Source organism: Pithys albifrons, chromosome 23, assembly GCF_047495875.1.
Source record: "Pithys albifrons albifrons isolate INPA30051 chromosome 23, PitAlb_v1, whole genome shotgun sequence".
NCBI classification, from domain to species: domain Eukaryota; kingdom Metazoa; phylum Chordata; class Aves; order Passeriformes; family Thamnophilidae; genus Pithys; species Pithys albifrons.
Window position 1 is genome coordinate 3,546,655 of NC_092480.1, and position 19,191 is coordinate 3,565,845.

Genomic DNA, 19,191 nt, shown 5'->3' on the forward strand with positions numbered 1-19,191 from the left:
GTAGTTCTCTGCTCCTTCTGCTCCTTCTGCTGCTGCCTCACCCCTCTCTGGGCTTGGGGAGACACCAAAGACCTCCCTTGCAAACTCACATACCCCAAGGAGGTGAGTGCTGCTCTACAGACATGACCTGAGGGGTGTTTGTGTGGCTGTAACGTGAAATGAAAGAAATATGATGGTGAGAGAGAACAAATAAGGGAAAAAATAAATGTGGAGAAATTTAAATGAAAAATAATGTCCCTGCATAGGCAGGTGAGGAATTATGGAAGAAGACTGTTGCCAAATTCCTCAGTAAATATTTGAGGATTGTTTTGATGTCTGTACATGGGAATTCCTGTCTGAGCTCTGGTTCTGCCACAGGTACACACTGTCAGTGGAAAATTCACAGAATCATAGAATGGATTGGATTGGAAAAGATCTCCAAGATCATCAAGTCCAACCCTTGATCCAACCCCACTGTGATCACCAGCCCAGGGCACTCTGTGCCCTGGGCTGGTGATCACAGTGGGGTTGGATCAAGACATGGTGGATTCTCACTCAGTGCCACATCCATAGAATCATAGAATGGATTGGGTTGGAAAAGACCTCTGAGATCGAGTCCAACCCTTGGTCCAACTCCAGTCCCTTTACCAGATCATGCCACGGCCAAGCTCAGCTGAAAAACCTCCAGGGATGGGGAATCCACCCCCTCTCTGGGCAGCCCATTCCAATCCCTGAGCACTCTCTCTGCAAAGAATTTCTTTCTGCTCTCCAACTTCAGTTTCCCCTGGCAGAGCTTGAGCCCATCGTGCCCCCTTGTCCTATTGCTGAGTGCCTGTTCTTGTTTTGTCAGGAACACAAAATTCCCTGAACTTGCAGGCAGTGTTTTGATAATGGGCAATTATTCAGCTCCACACAGGGATGACAAAGTGCAGTTCCTGTGTGTGCAGTTGCTGTTCTTTGTGCGACCAACGGGCCACTTGGACACTCCCCTGACTTTCTGAGCTCTGCTGGACCAAAGCCAGGTTGTTTCTGGCTCCTGAGTCTTCTCACCTCTCAAGTTCTCTGTTGGTTTTATTTGCTGTTACACAACTAAACTTTTGTGCTGCCTGCAGAGGTCAGGCGTGTTCAGGCGTGTTCACTGATTGTTAATTTGTGTTACTTGTTCTAAGTGTGACCCTCCTGTGCGCGGAGCTGAGACGAGCCCGTGGCTCCACCCAGGGCCAGGCTCTGGTTCCTGGTTTGTCTGGGCTGGGTAATGATCACAACAAAGTGAAACCACGGGAACTTTCCAGGGGTTTCCTTGAGAAAATGGGCAGGGGGATCGGCTGGGATGAGGGGCTGGAACCGGGATGAAGGGAAGGGATGAAGGGTCGGGATGAGGGACCGGGATAAAGGAGCAGGATCAAGGGGCGGGATGAAGGGACCGGGATGAAAAAGAAGGATGAAGGACTGGGATGAGGGGCCCGGATGAGGAGCCGGGATGAAGGAGCAGGATGAGGGAGCGGGATGAGAGATCGGGATAAAGGGCCAGGATGAAGGGCCGGGATGAGGGATTGGGATGAGGGATCAGGATGAAGGAGAAGGATGGACTGGGATGAAGGACCGGGATGAAGGAGCGGGATGAGGGCGCAGGATGAAGGGCCGGGATGAGGGCTTGGGATGAAGGAGCGGGATGAAGGAGCAGGATGAGGGCTCGGGATGAGGGCTCGGGATGAAGGATCGGGACGAGGGCTCGGGATGAAGGAGTGGGACGAGGGAGCGGGACGAGGGGCCGGGATGTAGGACCGGACGCGCCGGGCCCCCGCGGTCACGTGGCGCACACGCACGCACGTAGTGACGCAGGCACGTAGTGACGCACAGGCAGGCGGGGCGTGGCGGCCCCGCCCGGCGGGAGGGGGAGGGCGCCCGGGAGGAAGGAGGAAGCCGCCATCTTGGAGCGTCGAGTCGCCATAACAAGGCACCGGGGCAGCGAGAGGATTTTATACCTGGGCGAGGGGGAGCGCGGCTGGTGGCGGTGAGGACGCGCCGGGGCGGGCGCGGCTCGGCGGGGGCGCGGGGGCGGCGCTGGGAGCGGCGGGCCGAGCCTCGCGGCCTGCGGCGGGAGCGCTGGGCCTGAGCGGGGCCTGGCGGCGCCGCGGGCGGGGCGGGGGCGGCCGGGCCGGGCCGGGGAGCGGCGGGGCCGGGGACACACGGGAGCGGGGCCGGGGCGGCGGCGCTGCGGGGTGTGTGGGGTGGCTCCGTTGTTCCCTGTGGCGCACTCCGGGCCCGTCCGCACTGCGGGCCGCGGGCCCCTTTGTGCCCAGGCACGGGCAAGGCCCGAGCGCCGCTCGGCGAGCACGGGAGGGCCAGGGGCGCTTTTTGGGGGCTACAAGTGATCTCGGGTCGAGGGGTTTGCTGGGGGCGGTGAGGCTGGGAGTTCTCCTCAAGCTCTGCCGGCCCAAAGGGTGGGTGCGCGCGGGGGGAGTTTCCAGGAGTTTCATTTCCCACAATATCGGAGAACTCCGCGGCCTTGCTGTCCGGGTCGCTCTCTGGTTACCGTCGTGACGATTCGTCTCGTCCGGGTCTTACGAAGTTTAATGGCCAAGAGAAACCCCTCTCCGAAGGTGAAGGATAAAGTAGCAGGAAAATGCCGGGCCTGCGAACTTTAGAGTTGTGACTGGGGACACTTGAAAACAGCGGGAAGTCTGGGAAGAGCCTGAATTCCTTCTCCTCCCTCTTGAAATGCTTTTATTCACTAGGGAAACACGCGTTTTGTTGTGAACGCCGAGGTTAGAAAGCAGTTAATCTGCTGGTTTTCCCTTTCCGTTTTCCCGAGATAAAGACGAGAAAGCACAGACAAGTCTACTTTGTGTTCCTAAAGATTTTGTACTGGGAATGTTTTGTCTCCCTGATACCACAGTAAGGAGTCTCTCAGCTCTGGTTGGTGCTTGCTGGAAGGGGCAGACTTTGTGTGGTCTCTCCGTGGTTTTGCCAACCTTCCTCTTACCACACAGAATCATTATTATAGAATGGATTGGGTTGGAAAAGATCTCCAAGATCATCAAGTCCAACCCTTGATCCAACCCCACTGTGATCACCAGCCCAGGGCACTCCGTGCCCTGGGCTGGTGATCACAGTAGGGTTGGATCAAGATGTGGTGGATTCTCACAGTGGGGTTGGTTCAAGACGTGGTGGATTCTCACTCAGTGCCACATCCATAGAATGGATTGGCTTGGAAAAGACCTCTGAGATCATCAAGTCCAACCCTTGGTCCAACTCCAGTCCCTTTACCAGATCATGGCACTCAGTGCCACGGCCAATCTCAGGTTAAAAACCTCCAGGGATGGGGAATCCACCCCCTCTCTGGGCAGCCCATTCCAATCCCTGAGCACTCTCTCTGCAAAGAATTTCTTTCTGCTCTCTAATTTCAATTTCCCCTGGCAGAGCTTGAGCCCATCGTGCCCCCTTGTCCTGTTGCTGACCCAATGTTTGGGTTGGAGGAGGGCAAGCTGTTGTTTTGGGGTGACAAAACTTCTGTTTCCCTTTCAAACTGAAAAGGGCAATCAGAGAAACTCGAGGGGTTTGTCAGTTCTGGAATATCCACTTGACATCGTGGTCTTGCTTTGTGTCACAAACTTGTGCATGACGTTATTGCTCATCATTTTAGGGCTGTTTTGCTGCATCCCAGGAGTGGGGAATTTGAAGAGGAATTGATAAAATTCCTTGTTGCTTTCTGGGAGGGGACAGAGGGTGTTTCTGCCTGGTGAAAGTCCAGCTCTTCAGGAGGTTTTCTGTGGTGACTGGACATGGTGGGCACAGTTTTATAGAAAGGGGGAAAAGTTTGGTGCATGTCTTGATGATTATCCCAGAGGAAACAGAAAAAATAAGTGCTGTTGTTGGACCCTGCCTGGGAAGGAGTGATTCTTGAAATACAAAACTAAACTGATGGGAAATAAACTTCCTGTGGCTGAACTGAAAGTAAACTTTATGTGGCCAAAAATCCACATGCTAATTGTTGTTGTCTGCTTCTGTTCCAGATTGAAGCAAGTGAATTCTGACATAACTTCTTCGTTAGAGGGCTTTTTTTTTAAAAAAAGTTGATCCACAGTGCATCAGAGCAAGTTACTGCTTTCCTTTTGAGTGACTTACAGGTGCTTGCCTGCATTGCAATAAAGGACTCATATATTGAGCAAGACTTATTTATCTCTTCGTTTTGGAGAGTCTAATAAACTGTTATTACAGTTTCTGTACTGACTTTCAAAGTTTTGAAGTCTAAAAAGACATCTTTAAAGACAGAAGCATGAGCACGGCCAGAACAGAGAACCCTGTTATAATGGGTCTATCCAGTCAGAATGGGCAGCTGAGGGGCCCCGTCAAACCCAGCGGGGGCCCCGGGGGTGGAGGCACAACCAGCCAGCAACAGATGAACCAGCTGAAAAACGCCAACACAATCAACAATGGCACCCAACAGCAAGCACAGAGCGTGAGCACCGCTATTAAGTAAGTGCTGCCACCAAGGGGAGGTGGAAAAGTCATGTATTGGGAGGCTTTGGGGTTCCTTGTTGGCAGAGTTTATAGAATGGATTGGGTTGGAAAAGATCTCGGAGATCAGGAAGTCCAACCCTTGATCCAACCCTACTGTGATCACCAGCCCAGGGCACGGAGTGCCCTGGGCTGGTGATCACAGTGGGGTTGGATCAAGATGTGGTGGATCAAGACGTGGTTGGATCAAGATGTGGATCAAGACGTGGTTGGATCAAGATGTGGATCAAGACGTGGTTGGATCAAGATGTGGATCAAGACGTGGTTGGATCAAGATGTGGTGGATTCTCACTCAGTGCCACATCCATAGAATCATAGAATGGATTGGGTTGAAAAAGACCTCAGAGATCAGCAAGTCCAACCCTTGATCCAATCCTACTGTGATCACCAGCCCAGGGCACAGAGTGCCCTGGGCTGGTGATCACAGTGGGGTTGGATCAAGACATGGTTGGATCAAGAGGTGGTGGATTCTCACTCAGTGCCACATCCATAGAATCATAGAATGGATTGGGTTGGAAAAGACCTGCCCTTGTGTTATGGCCTGGGTGGGTGAAGTGTCTGTGATGTACATGGTGAAAAAAAGCTGCATTTCCATGTGTGAGCTGCTCTCCAGCAGTGATGGTTGTGCTGTGTTCCTTGTGAGGATGGAATTGGATACTTTTTTAAGCGTGAGTTGCTGTCAGAGCAGCCCCCTGAGCATCAGAGTCCTGTGCCCTTTGCTTCATAGAATCACAGAATGGATTGGGTTGGAAAGCACCTCCAAGATCATCAAGTCCAACCCGTGGTCCAACTCCACTCCCTTTATCAGATCATGGCACTCAGTGCCACAGCCAAGCTCAGTTGAAAAGCCTCCAGGGATGGGGAATCCACCCCCTCTCTGGGCAGCCCATTCCAATCCCTGAGCACTCTCTCTGGGAAGAATTTTTTTCTGTTCTCCAACTTCAATTTCCCCTGGCAGAGCTTGAGCCCATCGTGCCCCCTTGTCCTATTGCTGAGTGCCTGGGAGAAGAGACCAACCCCCACCTGACCAGAACTTCCCTTCAGGGAGTTCCAGACAGTGCTGAGGTCACCTCTGAGCCTCCTCTTCTCCAGGCTGAACACCCCCAGCTCCCTCAGCCTCTCCCCACAGCACTTGTGCTCCAGTCCCTTCTCCAGCGTCCTTGCTCTTCTCCACATTTCCATGTGTGAGCTGCTCTCCAGCAGTGATGGGTGTGGTGTGTTCCTGTGAGGATGGAATTGGATACTTTTCCAAGCAGGAGCTGCTGTCAGAGCAGCCCCCTGAGCATCAGAGTCCTGTGCCCTTTGCTTGTTGTGGGTGATGCAAGGGGGAAGTTGGGGATGGGAAGGAACTGAACTGAAATTAGACAGAGGAGGAAATGCCACCTGGTCTCCGTGTGTGCTTTTGAGTTTGTTACAGTTCTTTCTCACAGTCAGAAATGCTTCACAGCCAGTTGTCTTTTGTCACTGATCTGAAAGAGCAGTGCCTGCTCTACTCAGTGTAACCCTCTGGCTTTAGTCCATCAAAGCCTTAGCTGAGAGGATGGTCCCACTGGGATTCCCTGCTCCCACCCAGCTGCTTTGGGAAGTGTGCTAATGACACGTGAGTGTGCTGGTTGGAATCTCTGAAACATGTCAAACACTTGGACAGTGTGGTAATGTGTTGCTTTTCTCTTTTCCCTGTGGTTCCTCCTCCCCCTGAACAGCACTGGCTTTTATTTTGTTAATTATTTGCAGAGGAAGTGCCAGTTTCCTCAGAGAGGAACACTTGGGTTCTTAAACTCTGCCTAAATCCCCCTTTTTTTGTTTAAATATATCACGTGGGTTACTCAAACGAAACTGATGAGTTAAACTCAAAACTTCCTGGTGGTGTGGAAGGGAAGGACTTGCTCTCATCTGTACGGGATGGGTGTCTAAATCTCACTGAGAGCCAAAGACATTTGATCAAACAGTGGAGTTTTTTTACCATCTCACCTTTCTTGGGGATTAAGGATGGATGTTCCTTGGGCAAGAGAACTTTTCTTTTAAGTGGTGAAATATTCTCATCTGGGTTTGTTATAACCAGTTTCTGTTGTGTGACTGAGTCAGTGCTCAGTTTTAAATCTGTTCTGCTGGATTAATTCAGTGCCCTGAAAGTGGGACTTGAATCATGAGTGGATAAAGATTTCCCCAAAGTGTTTGGCAGGCTGCTGGTTTTCTCTGTTCACAGTTTCCTGCCTGTTACATCCTGCTTAGCTCAGAGAGGACTTGAGCTCATCTGTGTGGGTGATTTTAGCTTTGAGGAGGTGAAAATATTACATGTTCATCACTCTAAGAAAAAGCAGAATCAAAATATGAATCCAGACTTGTTTTAAAAATTATTTTTATTTTATTTTTGCCATAGACCTGGTGATGACTGGAAGAAGACTTTAAAACTCCCTCCAAAAGATTTGAGAATCAAAACTTCGGTAAGGATGGTTGAGTTGTAGGAATGAATGTTAAATAAAAGATACAGGAGAAGTTGCAGTGGCAAAATATTTGAGCAGAGGTTAAAAAGCAGTTCTGGTCCAGCTGGTTTAAATGAAAAATTAATTTGTTCTCTAACTGCTTGTGAGTGATTCTTGTAAGGCTCTAAAGTGGAGTTCACTGGATTTACCACTTTATTAATGTTCCAGCAGGGACTGAAGGTGTGTGTGTTGTGCTCAGAGCTCTGAGAAAGCCCCTGTTCCCTCTGCCACTCTGGGGTGTTTCATGGGGTGGTGGGAACTCCTGAGTAATAATTTGTGGCCTCCCTGCACAGGCAGCCTCAGACCACCCTACAGATGCAGGTTGTGTGCCCTGATCTGATGGATGTGCTTTTTCTGCTTATCCAGGACGTGACCTCCACAAAAGGAAACGAGTTTGAAGATTACTGTTTGAAACGGGAGTTGCTGATGGGAATTTTTGAAATGGGCTGGGAAAAACCATCTCCTATTCAGGTTGTTTGCTAAGAAACTCTTGAGAAGCCATGTTTAACTTGTATAAATACATTGAATTTCTTCTGCCTAAATGTCCAATACTTGTGTCATGGTTTGGGAAAACTGGGGCTGTGAACAAAACTAAGTCATGCAGTGACTTAGTGATGGGGCTGAGTTGCACTTTGGAGAAGTTGACTTGGATTTTCTTTTTCATGCTGGTGGTAATTTTTTAATTCTCTGTTCAATAGCATCCTTCACTCAAGCAATCCCAGTGATAATGGGGCTGGTCTGTACATTTTCCAGAGAAATGAGTTACCATAGGCTGTGTAACTTTAGTTATTACAATTATGGCTTTATCACAGTCTTATCTCTTTTTATTGTGAGCATCTGGAAGAAGAGTGATGGAGGTTGTGGGAGAGAGATTAATATCTTAGCAAGTTCACTTTTCTGTCCCTCCATCTGGGAATCTTTTTCCATAGGAGGAGTTTGATAGTGACTAATGTTGTCTCCTCACTTTTTTTTTCACCCCAATTTTTCACTTTATTCATGGTGTGTTAATGTGGGTTTACTTGGGGTATTCAATCCATGATTCTCTTATGATGAGGCAACATAAGGACTTCTAAGTGGGATATAGAATCATAGAATGGATTGGGTTGGAAAAGACCTCTGAGATCATCAAGTCCAACCCTTGGTCCAGCATGGCACTCAGTGCCACGGCCAAGCTCAGGTTAAAAACCTCTAGGGGTGGTGGGGAACTCTTTGCTGGTGGGTTTAACCTCCTCCTGTTGTGAGTCTGCCTTGCTCGTAGTGACAGAGTAGTAATAATAATAATCATGCAAAAATCAGATTTCTTGTGATAGTGAGGGGATTTCTTGTTAGTGAGGGGAGTTAAATCTGTTCAGCCTCTTCAGTGAGCGTGGCTTGTGGTTGGTCTCTCATGCCCTGTCTGTCCTTGCATTTCAGGAGGAGAGCATCCCCATTGCTTTGTCTGGTAGGGATATCTTGGCTAGAGCGAAAAATGGAACAGGCAAGAGTGGAGCCTACCTCATTCCTTTACTTGAACGGCTAGACCTAAAGAAGGACAATATACAAGGTCAGTTGGGGTGGACCTCCTGTAGCTGCAGACAGGTAATGGTGCCAGTCACTGCATAACAGACCTGAATGCCAAACTAATTAATGAAATTGGGCAGCTTAGGTTGTCTGTTTGCACTGTCAGAGAAAGTGAGTGGGGAGTGCTGGAGGGGAGGTGGAGTTTGAGAAGTCCCACAGTTGCTTTCAGAAGCTTTAAATGGAAACATCTCCTTGACTTGACTATCTTACCCCTGCAAAGTGGATGTGGGGTATAAGCAAGTGTGGTGGCTGTGGGAGCATCAAGAAAGGCAGAACCCTGCACAGAACTTGGCTTGTTGTGAGCAGTTCCCAGGCCTTGCTGAGGACATCCAGAGTGGAGCTCCCAACCCATAAAGTGCTGCTTTCATAAAGTCTCTGTCTCCTCTGAGGATGAGCATTCAGGTAAGGAGCATTCCTGGTAACTCACATGCTGTTTTTGACTTGCAGCAATGGTGATTGTTCCCACCCGTGAACTAGCCCTGCAGGTCAGTCAAATCTGTATCCAAGTCAGCAAACACATGGGAGGTGCCAAAGTGATGGCAACAACAGGAGGAACCAATTTGCGAGATGACATAATGAGGCTTGATGATACAGGTCAGAGCACTTTTGCCATTCTACACTTGCTGTTTGTTTGTGGCTTTTACAGTGTGGAGGTGGAATTTCTGTTACTCTTTGCCTGTTACAGAGCAGAGTACAATATATCTTACTTGCTGTTGGTGTACTGTCATCATGTTCATGTGAAATATGGCCATGAGTGCCAGAAACACTGTTTTAATTGGCTTAACTAATTTTTTATCTCTTCTAACCTCACAGTGCATGTGGTGATAGCTACCCCTGGGAGGATTCTCGATCTCATCAAGAAAGGAGTAGCAAAAGTTGAGCATGTCCAGATGATAGTATTGGATGAGGCAAGTTGCTCATGTTAAATGTTCTGGTATTTTAACACCAAGTTAAATGAATTACATGTCTCAGTCTCCTTTCTATGCACAGCAACAAATGAAACTTTGCTTAGAGACACTATAAGGTTATAACTCATAATTTCTAAGTGTTTTTGAGAAAGTATTTTGGAGAAGAATTTTTCTGCATGTGATTCTTAAGAAAACACACTAGAAAGATTTGCCTTTCCTCTCTTCTTTGTTGGTGCTGAAGAAGAGAGTAACAGTCACTAAGAAATGCATTTCATTGGGTTTGCTTTTATAATGAGTGAGCTGTGCTTGCCACATAGTTGTATATAAAGTTGATTTATGTTCATCCAGTAGTTTACAGGCTTCTGAGTGAGAGAGACTATAATTGTGTGAAAGCTCTTGGATGACTCTGGTAGGAACCCTGGTAACTGGTTTTTTCCTTGCTACCAGGAAACTCAATGCTTTATTTTTTTTTAACTTATGCTTTATTACTTCTGTTGTTACAGGCAGATAAGTTGCTGTCTCAAGATTTTGTTCAAATAATGGAAGACATTATTCTCACGCTACCTAAAAACAGACAGATTTTGCTCTACTCAGCCACTTTCCCTTTGAGTGTACAGAAGTTCATGGTGAGTGCAGACACACCCCGTGTGTGTGGTGGTGGTGACAGTGTGAGAGTCATGCACAGCTGTTCGTCCTTGGGTTTTAATGCATCTGAATGTCACAGATTTAATCTAAATCAACCCAAGTCTAGGACAGGAGTTTGAAAAGAGTTTTTGACCTGTAGTAGCACTGATGGGAAGATGCATACCTGCAGTTCTTGCCTGTGAGGTGCAGTTTTCCACTTTGTGTGTTGGTTATGTGTCATCTGAGATCATTTGCTGCCAGAGAGTGCTCCTGTTGGGCCTGCTCAGTTGCCTTGGATTTATAACCAATTCCTTGTGAAATTTTACCCACTCTGTGTGTTTAGAGTAAATGAAGAGTGAGTGTCAAGGTGGTTCAGAGAGAATGGAGAGAGTTAAATGTGCCAAAGGATGGGAAGCACTTGAGTTGTTCTGAATGTAGATCCATCATCTTTCTTTTTCAGAATTCCCATTTGCAGAAACCCTACGAGATTAATCTGATGGAGGAGCTGACTTTGAAGGGAGTTACTCAGTACTATGCCTATGTCACTGAGCGTCAGAAAGTGCACTGCCTCAACACACTCTTCTCCAGGGTAAGGAGCAGGGCTGGCTCAGGAACTTCTTTCCTTTCAAAACTAAGAATAAGACTGAGTGTTTCAAAGGCATCTTAAAAAAACCCCACCATTTTCTTTGTTAAAATGTGTTATGTAGCTGAAGCTAAAAATTCATTCTTGTCCTGCACCTTTATATTACAGAACTTTGTTAATTTTTTCCCCTCTTGTACAAAAATAGAAATTGCCAGCAGCATCCCTGCTATGCTTTCTTTATGGAAGGAATTTAGGCATGTCTGGGATCATTTGTTAGTAAAATGCTGCATTTACTGAGGACTCTACTTTGTATGTTCAGCTCCAGATTAACCAGTCGATCATTTTCTGCAACTCCTCTCAACGGGTTGAATTGCTAGCCAAAAAGATCTCCCAGCTGGGCTATTCCTGCTTCTATATCCATGCTAAAATGAGGCAGGTGAGTATGAAGTCTACAGTGGTTTATTCCACACCACCCCAAGCTTTACAGAATCACAGACTATTCTGGGCTGGAAGGGACCCACCGGGATCATGGAGTCCAACTCTTAAGTCAATGGCCCATACAGGGGAGTGAACCCACGACCTTGGTGTTATTACAACCAAGTTTTAACCAACTGAGCTGATCTCAGGGTTACTGCATAGCTGAATTAAATCTCCTGCATTCTTTAAATTTGCATGTTCTTTTTAAACTGAAACATGAATTGCTTTGATGTAGGTTTGGTTTTAGATACTCATTGCCAATCCCCCCATCATGTCCTCTTGCAGTCATCCCGCCATTCCAGTGTAGCTGGCCAGTTGGTATTTAGAAGTACCTCAGATCAGGTCCATTTGTCCAGTGCAGCAGAAGGCACAGTTCTGTCTTAGTGCTGCTCCTGCCTGGCTTTGTTAAAAGGTGGGATCAAGGCCCTCTTGGCCAAGTTCTTTAGAATGGCGAGGAGTGCTAAAAAATACGTACTGGCAGCTTGTGTTGACTCAGCCTGTCAAAACACACAGAGAAATTCACATGATTGAAGTTCGGTGGTTGTTGCTTGAATGTACCCGGTGTTGGTGTGTGTGTGTTTGTGTTTTGCCCTTTGCTCATGCTGTGTGTGTTTCCAGGAGCATCGCAATCGTGTGTTCCACGATTTCCGGAATGGCTTGTGCCGCAATCTCGTTTGCACTGGTAAGAGCTGCTAAAATGTTCCCCTGTTTCTAGAGGTGGTAGGAAGTGCCTGTGTAACAGGAGGCAGCACTTCCTTTGGGCACGGGGAGTTTTGTCTTGGTGACAAACTGTGAGGGTCCCTCTGCCAACAAATCATTTCACTGTGATGGTGTTTTCTGTTTATTTTCACATGCCAAGGGCTCCCTGAGTTGTTGGGCCCTGAGCTTTATGAAATATCAGTAGAACTCTGATGCAGATCATGTGAATAAGTTTTGTTGATTCTTTTAAGTGTTTGTACCTCATTTTTTTTCTAAAAACTTCTGTAGTTTTGATTGGTCAGTGCATGATCCAAGTATGGCCTGTTTGGGCAGTACCTGACAGTGTCTGCTGTCATAGAATCATAGAATGGATTGGGTTGGAAAAGACCTCCAAGATCATCAAGTCCAACCCTTGGTCCAACTCCAGTCCCTTTACCAGATCATGGCACTCAGTGCCACGGCCAAGCTCAGGTTAAAAACCTCCAGGGATGGGGAATCCACCCCCTCTCTGGGCAGCCCATTCCAATGCCTGAGCACTCTCTGTGGAAAGAATTTTTTTCTGCTCTCCAACTTTAGTTTCCCCTGGCAGAGCTTGAGCCCATCGTGCCCCCTTGTCCTATTGCTGAGTGCCTGAGAGAAGAGACCAACCCCCAGCTGGCTCCCTCAGCCTCTACACATTCGTGTCTGGGTCATCTTAACAGGAATCACTACAAGCAGAATAGAAGTAGTTGAGGCAGTGGGATGTCATTCAGGTCTCAGGTCTGTTGTGATGTTGGCAGTGCACAGTCCTGTGTGAGGCAATGTTAATCACTGTTAGTCTTTGCACCCTAAAGACTCTGAGCATTTGATCTCATTGAAATTAACTTTCTTCATGACCTGGTTTGCCTTTCAGATCTGTTTACCCGAGGTATTGATATCCAGGCTGTGAATGTGGTGATAAACTTTGATTTCCCAAAGCTGGCAGAGACTTACCTCCATCGCATTGGCAGATCAGGTGAGGCGAAAACCATGTCTTAGGTACAGCTTTGCTGATGCTTGTGATGTTTATTAGCCTTGAATTCACTTCTAGTTTTTATTACTGTGTCTGAGAATTACCTCAGGTAGCTTTACTTTTTCTGACACATTTATTTTTGGGTGTCATCTCAGATGGTTGCTGAGGATATTATCTGTATAAAGGACCATTCTCTTGAAACTGACCTGACCAACCAATAAAAAAACAGAGGCATATTTTGCTTTCATCTCAGCAGAGTTACTCTTGCCTCTGTTTCCAGGGAAAGGTCTGTACTGGAAGCTTAGTTTCCAGGGTGTCTAAAGCATAGTGACCTGTGCTTTCTTCTGCGTGTGTTCTGAGGGATGTTCCTACTGTCTGGACATCATCAAAATACACCCTTAAGGAAGGCAGCAAACAAAGGAGCTCAGTGTGCTTGAACTTTGTAGTTCAGGCTTGTTCAAGAACTGTTATTGAAGAAGGACTGGATGTGCATAATGCAGAGTGGGAGTTTTTGCTGGTGATGAGCCTGAAGCTTTGGTCAGAGCATTTTGAACCTCCTGAGTTTTTTTACTCCTCCAGCAGTACAAACCCCCTCACCAAAAACTGATGTGAAATGTGTAGAGAGCTGTGTCTGGATTTGTTTTTACCATGGCATAATAATCTGCAGACTTTTTTTGAACTAGGACACCCTCTGTTACTCAGTTCAGTTCAGGTGTGTTTCTTTTCTTGTTGTTTTTGTGTTGTCCAGGTCGCTTTGGTCATCTTGGCCTGGCCATCAACTTGATCACCTACGATGATCGATTCAACCTGAAGAGTATTGAGGAGCAGTTGGGAACTGAAATCAAACCCATACCAAGCAACATTGACAAGAGCCTGTATGTGGCAGAATATCACAGTGAACCTGTAGAAGATGAGAAACAGTAAACATGAATGCGTGTAAGTGCCTTCCTGGACTGTGTGGGGTGAGAGTTGTGTCAGTGTTACCACAGGGGAAGAGGGAAACTGATGTGATGAAAAGGCTCTGAATGTGAAAACAAGGGTTTGAAATAGACTGTCAGTGCCAGGAATTCTGTGAACACACTGAGGCTGGGAGGGGAGGAGGAGTGTTTTTTAGTTGTTTTAATTCAAAGCTGACCATTTGCTAAGGAGACCAAAAGTGGGGGAAAAGAGATCGGGGAGTGCTGTTGGGAGAGGCAGGAATGGGGTACTGGTAGTCTTAAGGAATTCTTTCTGTATTGCTTAGCTAAAGTGAGAAATGGGTGAGGGACAGAGAGGAAAGTGATGCTCAGAAAGGTGAGGAGAGAAAATGGATAGCTGTGAGGACAGACCACCAAAGAAGAGCTCAGCACCTCACCAGTCAGGTGAAGCAGTTCCAGTAAAAGGTGCTGCCTCTTTTGTATCCTTTGGTTCATAAAACTCCTGCAAGTGAACAAAGTAGGGAGCAAAGCTGTAATTCATCTTTGCTGCCACTTGAGGTCGTCTACATGGTTGTAAAAGAAAATGAGATTTCACACTTGGAGACTCCTTAGTGCTCTCTTTCTGATCATTGAGGAGAAGCTGCTGAGTCGAGTCCTTTTGTAAGAAACTGCTTGCCCTGGGCTGCAGTCAGGCAGAGCAGCTGCAGGATGACGTTTGATCTGGCCTTAGTGAAGATGCTATGTCATGCAAGATCCAGCACCACAGACTGTGCCCTGCAAATCATTTATTTGTATATTCTTCTCAGAGATCATGAATTAGAAAGTGAAGCTGCTGAAATTTGTCTCAGGTGACCAATTAAAAAAACAAGTGGCCGCAGAGGCAAATTGATAATGTTAAAATGAACCTGCGGTCCCTTGTTTGAGATCATCCAAGGACAGCCCTTTAGCCAGTCATACCAACCTAACTTGCAAGCTCTGCTTTGATGGTTGAATGTTCTCCAAGTTTATAAGTAAATAAAAAAAAAGTGATGAATTTGGAACAGGCTCTTGGGTGGCTTCTTTAAGGGGAATACTCTGACCTTTGCCAGAGAGCAGTTTGCTGCCTCCTGAAAGACAACCCAGTGATTCATCACTTAGGCTCTTGTTTTGCATAGAACCGATTTAACTGTGGGTGTTGTGGTTGTGTTTTTTTGGTTTGCTTTTCTTTTTAGGCTTTGATTACACATGCCAGAAGGTGAAGCCCTACGATCCAGATCTGTGACACATCGTTTCTTTGGGGATACCCTTCTCTTTGTGGGTTTTTCTTCGTCTTTGCATTTCGGAACTATGAAGACTAAAGAGCTCGGCCTTTTTTTATTTTTAAATTTGGCAGCAAGGAAGAAAGAAGATAAAAGGAGGAATGTCTTTTTGTTTTTCCACTTGTTTGCACTGTGTGCTGATTGAACATTAGTTGCACTAACTGCTGGTTTTAAATTTTGTTTTCTTTGGGTGGGAGGGGCAGCAAGGGAAGAAGAGAAACCCTGGAAAGAGAAGAATCTTGATGGAACACGAGCTTGTCTGCTATTTCAAATTCTTTAACCATCGACTGAGTGCATTTCAACTTCTCCCTGGTTACTCATCTGTTTTTTAAGCTAAAGAGCTTGTTACTTATTCGTGCAAAGTGCCTTATGCTATGAGACCATTCAGAATATCACCTTTCCAACACAGCCCAAGGAATCAACAGCCGTTTTTTGGTTTCAGGTCAAAGTTCCCCTCTCTTCCCCTTCTCCTCCTTCCCAAGTACTCAAGCCCAGGGCTGGGAGGTGAAATGTATTGGTAATACTACTTTTTTCTTCAACTTTTTTTTTTTTAACTGGAGGAGTTGATATGCATCTGCAGTTCACCCAAACTGTAAATATCTGTATTTAAAATGAAATCAACTTAAAATCTGGGCTGATTAGGTGCAGCATCATAGCTCCAGAAGGAAAGAGCAGCCTGTCATCCCTTGCAGGAGCCATAAGAAAAGCCCTGTGCTCTAGCAGAACACTAAAGACTGGTTTCCATAAGAGTCTCCATTAGTAGTTACAGCACTTGATATGTAGACTTGTTTCAGAGCCATGGCCCTCTTTCCTCTGGTGCAGTGTGTCCCATAGAAAATCAGATGTGTATATTGTACAAACTTTGTAAATATGATTTTTTTTTTCTGTTTGGGTTCATATATAACTTTTTCTTTTGTGATGAAGGTTGCTGGGGTTAAAGGGATTAGACTGATTATGGGAGCAGCTAAAGATGAGAGGGGCTCAGTTTTCTGCAACACTAAACAATGAGAGAGAAGTGCTCTGCCCTTGTGCAGTGCAGGCCCCCACAGGTGTCCCTTGTCAGGGTGGGTGTGCTTTGGTGCTGGCAACACTGTCCTGTGCCACTCGATTGGAGGGGATCACTTGGGGGGCTCCAAGGCCTCCAAATCCACAGCTCAGCCTTTTGGGAGATGCTCTGAGATTTCCCCCTTAAAACTTCAGGAGCTTGCCAAGCTCAAAGGGGGCCATGTCCTGTGTTCCACCGTGCTGGGAGGGAAATCCAGAGGGTGTCAGAGTGGCTGAGCAGTGGGTGCTTAAGATGTGGATTTGGGTTTAGGAGAGACCACAGAAAACCAATTTACATGCATAAACTGACAGTTCTGGAGCTTTGTGGAATTGATTCACTTCCTGCAGCGCTGTGCATTTTCTGCCCAGAGCAGCCTCTGTGCAGAGCTGTGAGCAGGTGAGGGCAAACCCCTGTTGGTGTCAGAAGCTGCAGGAAGGTGCTTGCCATCTCCTCTGGTTTGGCATGAGTTGCTGTCTGTCATTTTGCATTGTATATTGCTGAGAAGTACTTTCTGGTCGAGTAGTGTTGCTTTAAATTGTGCCCCTCCCAACATGCTTGATGTTTGGCCTGATCTACAGGCAAAAGGAGTGAGACAAATCAAAAACTACTCTTTTTAAAATCCCTTTTAGCCTGTTCACCACCACTGTCAGGAGGCACCTGGATAAATGCAATCCCTTTTGCTCAGTTGTTTATTGCATATACAGATGCTGCACTCACCATGCTTGCTTACCCTTGAGGCAGGAATTAATTGTCTTACTTTCTCCCCATTTTGACCCTTTTTCTTTGTTTGAATCGGAGTAAAATTGGAACTCCAAGGTGGACTTAGCCATCCTTTTCCTGGAGGATCACACATCCAAGCCAGGTGCCTCCTGACAACAACTTTACAAGATGGAAAGGTTTTTGTGTTTGGGATGTTTTTCTTCCTTTTGTCAGCAGTGACTCCATAATTGTAGCAAATGCTGCACTAGAGTTCAAACTCAAGAGCTTGGTCACAGACCCTCTGTGAGCCACACAGCTTGTGTCTGACTGGCAGGTACTAAATGTAAACAATTCTGGGGTGCTTTTTGGGGGTGGGGGGTGGGAGTTTGTGGGTGGTAACTTTGACCAAAAGTAAAATCTTGCTCTTGTACTGCAGCCAGCTTATGATTTTCCAGACAGAAGAGGGATCATTTTAGTGCAACAAAGACATGACAAATGTAAATAAGTTTTGTATCTTAACCAGGGCATGCACATGTACCAAGAACAGGATAGCGGTGTCGAGTCAGGTGTGTGTGCTCTGCTTGGATTTGTGGTAGGTTAGCCTGGTGCCATGCCTTGATGGTCCCTCTTGAAGCACAGAACTTTGGAAAGTATTACTTTAACCTTGGCCTCTCGTTGAGGATTGGCACTTAACCTGAACTATCGGGGCACCATTTTTAGGTGGCTTTTTGTCAAGAAGGAAGCAGCCTATTTGTGGTGCTAGTAGGCTATCTCGAACAGGTGGGATCTTGCAAATGGAAAGATGCTCCAAAGGACTAGGATAATCCTAGTTTTTGTTTTGTTTTGGGGTTTTTTGTTTGTTGTTTTTTTATTGTTATTTTTTTCGGGGTTTTCTTGGTTGTTTTGTTCCCTACTCAAGAGTAAGGAGTGTGTATAAATCTTGGCTTCCTGAGATTCCGTGTGAGCTCCAGTTCTTGCTGGTCCTGTACCAGCCTTTCCAGCTGCATTAGTTGGAGCCTTCAGTGATGAGCCCTGGCTCTAATACTTCCTCTGACAAGGTTGATGTGAATGAGAACCTGATGTATTCTGAACTTTTTTCCTCGGAAGTCCAAGAGTGTCACTCCATGAGTCCGAAATGGAGCTTCACAGCTGGGCGAGGTGGCTGTGGAAGGGGTGATGGAACCTTCAGCCGCCCGAGAGAACCTGTAGGAGGTCTCTGGGTGTGCTGGGGGCACTGCAGCTGCTGGAGGCCTTTTCCCAAAGGGAGGGGGGTGGGTTGGTCTCAAATACACATTTTAATTTCCAGAATGAGATGGGAGCATCTTTCCTTTGCCCTCTGTGATTGTTTTTGTGGGTAACAACAGGGAAGCTCAACATGAATTCATGTTGTGTGTATGGTGGTATCAAATCATCTCATTCTGATCTTCTGTTTATTTTTATTTGGAATGGGGGGGAGGGTGTCTACTCCAAGGATTTAAAAATGCTTCAAACACTTTTTTTTCTTTACTGATGGGATGCAGACCTGAGCAGGTGGCTGTCTTGCCTCAGTTTCTGTAGGAGAGGTTACAGAGATGCGATGCCACGTCTGCTGAGCTGCTGTTGTGGTGGTTCTTGCCCTGGTGCTGAGCTTTGTGGTGCTGCTGGGGCCGAGTGGTTCTTGCTTTCTGAGGACAGTGTTGTTCCCAGAAACTCCAGCAGTGCAGTTGCCATGGTAGAGGCCCTGCAGGGAGTTTCCTGATTGCATCTGGCCCATCTTTTTTGGATCACAGCTTATCTTTGTGGTAAGCCAGGTCTCTGGACCAAAGAGCATCTGAACTTCACAAGGAGGCTTTGGCAGCTGAGGCTTGTAGGGTTTGCTCAGTTCATGGTTGTGTTGCTAAAATGCCTCTGTGTGGAAGCATTGTTAAATTCTGCTGTGGACAAGTCAGGGAAGGGTAAGGAGGGGAGGGGGGTGGGTTTATTAAGATACAGCCTTGCTGTATTTTAACCAATACTTCTGGGGAAAGGGTGTCAGGAGAAGGAAAATAGTCACTATTCCCTTTAATGAAAGAAACTGGAACTTTTATTTCAGGAAAAGAAATTATTTGCAATTTGAGTGGAGTGTAATAATCCACTGGTCCCTAGACAAGGGGTTGATATTCTTACTGTTAACCAGCAAAAAACATGGTCTAGTCCTTGAAAACAGTTGGGGGAGGGAGGGGAAAATTGGCTTTCTGTTAAATTGGCAAACTCTCCAGTGGAGCTCAGATTTTGTTGAGATGTGTTTCTCTGGCTGTATCTGTTGTTGCAGCTCTGACTTGTGAAGAGCTTCATGAGTTGCGAGTGCAAAAAAGATGAATGGTAAAATCCTGATTTTGTTGATTTAACTCAATAAAAGCTCCCTGGAACTCCCGTTTGTTTTGGTTTC

General features: G+C 46.6%; 1 protein-coding gene across 1 annotated transcript; it reads left to right on the plus strand.

The window, feature by feature from the left end:
- Positions 1-1,874: 1,874 nt before the first annotated feature.
- Positions 1,875-19,175, plus strand: DDX6 (DEAD-box helicase 6). The gene is made up of 14 exons (XM_071576087.1): positions 1,875-1,993; positions 3,996-4,458; positions 6,881-6,944; positions 7,350-7,454; positions 8,397-8,526; positions 8,991-9,137; positions 9,357-9,455; positions 9,959-10,077; positions 10,536-10,664; positions 10,978-11,094; positions 11,754-11,817; positions 12,727-12,828; positions 13,574-13,761; positions 14,954-19,175. Exons 2-13 carry the CDS (start codon positions 4,259-4,261, stop codon positions 13,747-13,749), a joined length of 1,452 nt encoding a protein of 483 aa, XP_071432188.1. The 5' UTR covers positions 1,875-1,993; positions 3,996-4,258; the 3' UTR covers positions 13,750-13,761; positions 14,954-19,175.
- The last annotated feature ends 16 nt before the right edge of the window (positions 19,176-19,191 follow it).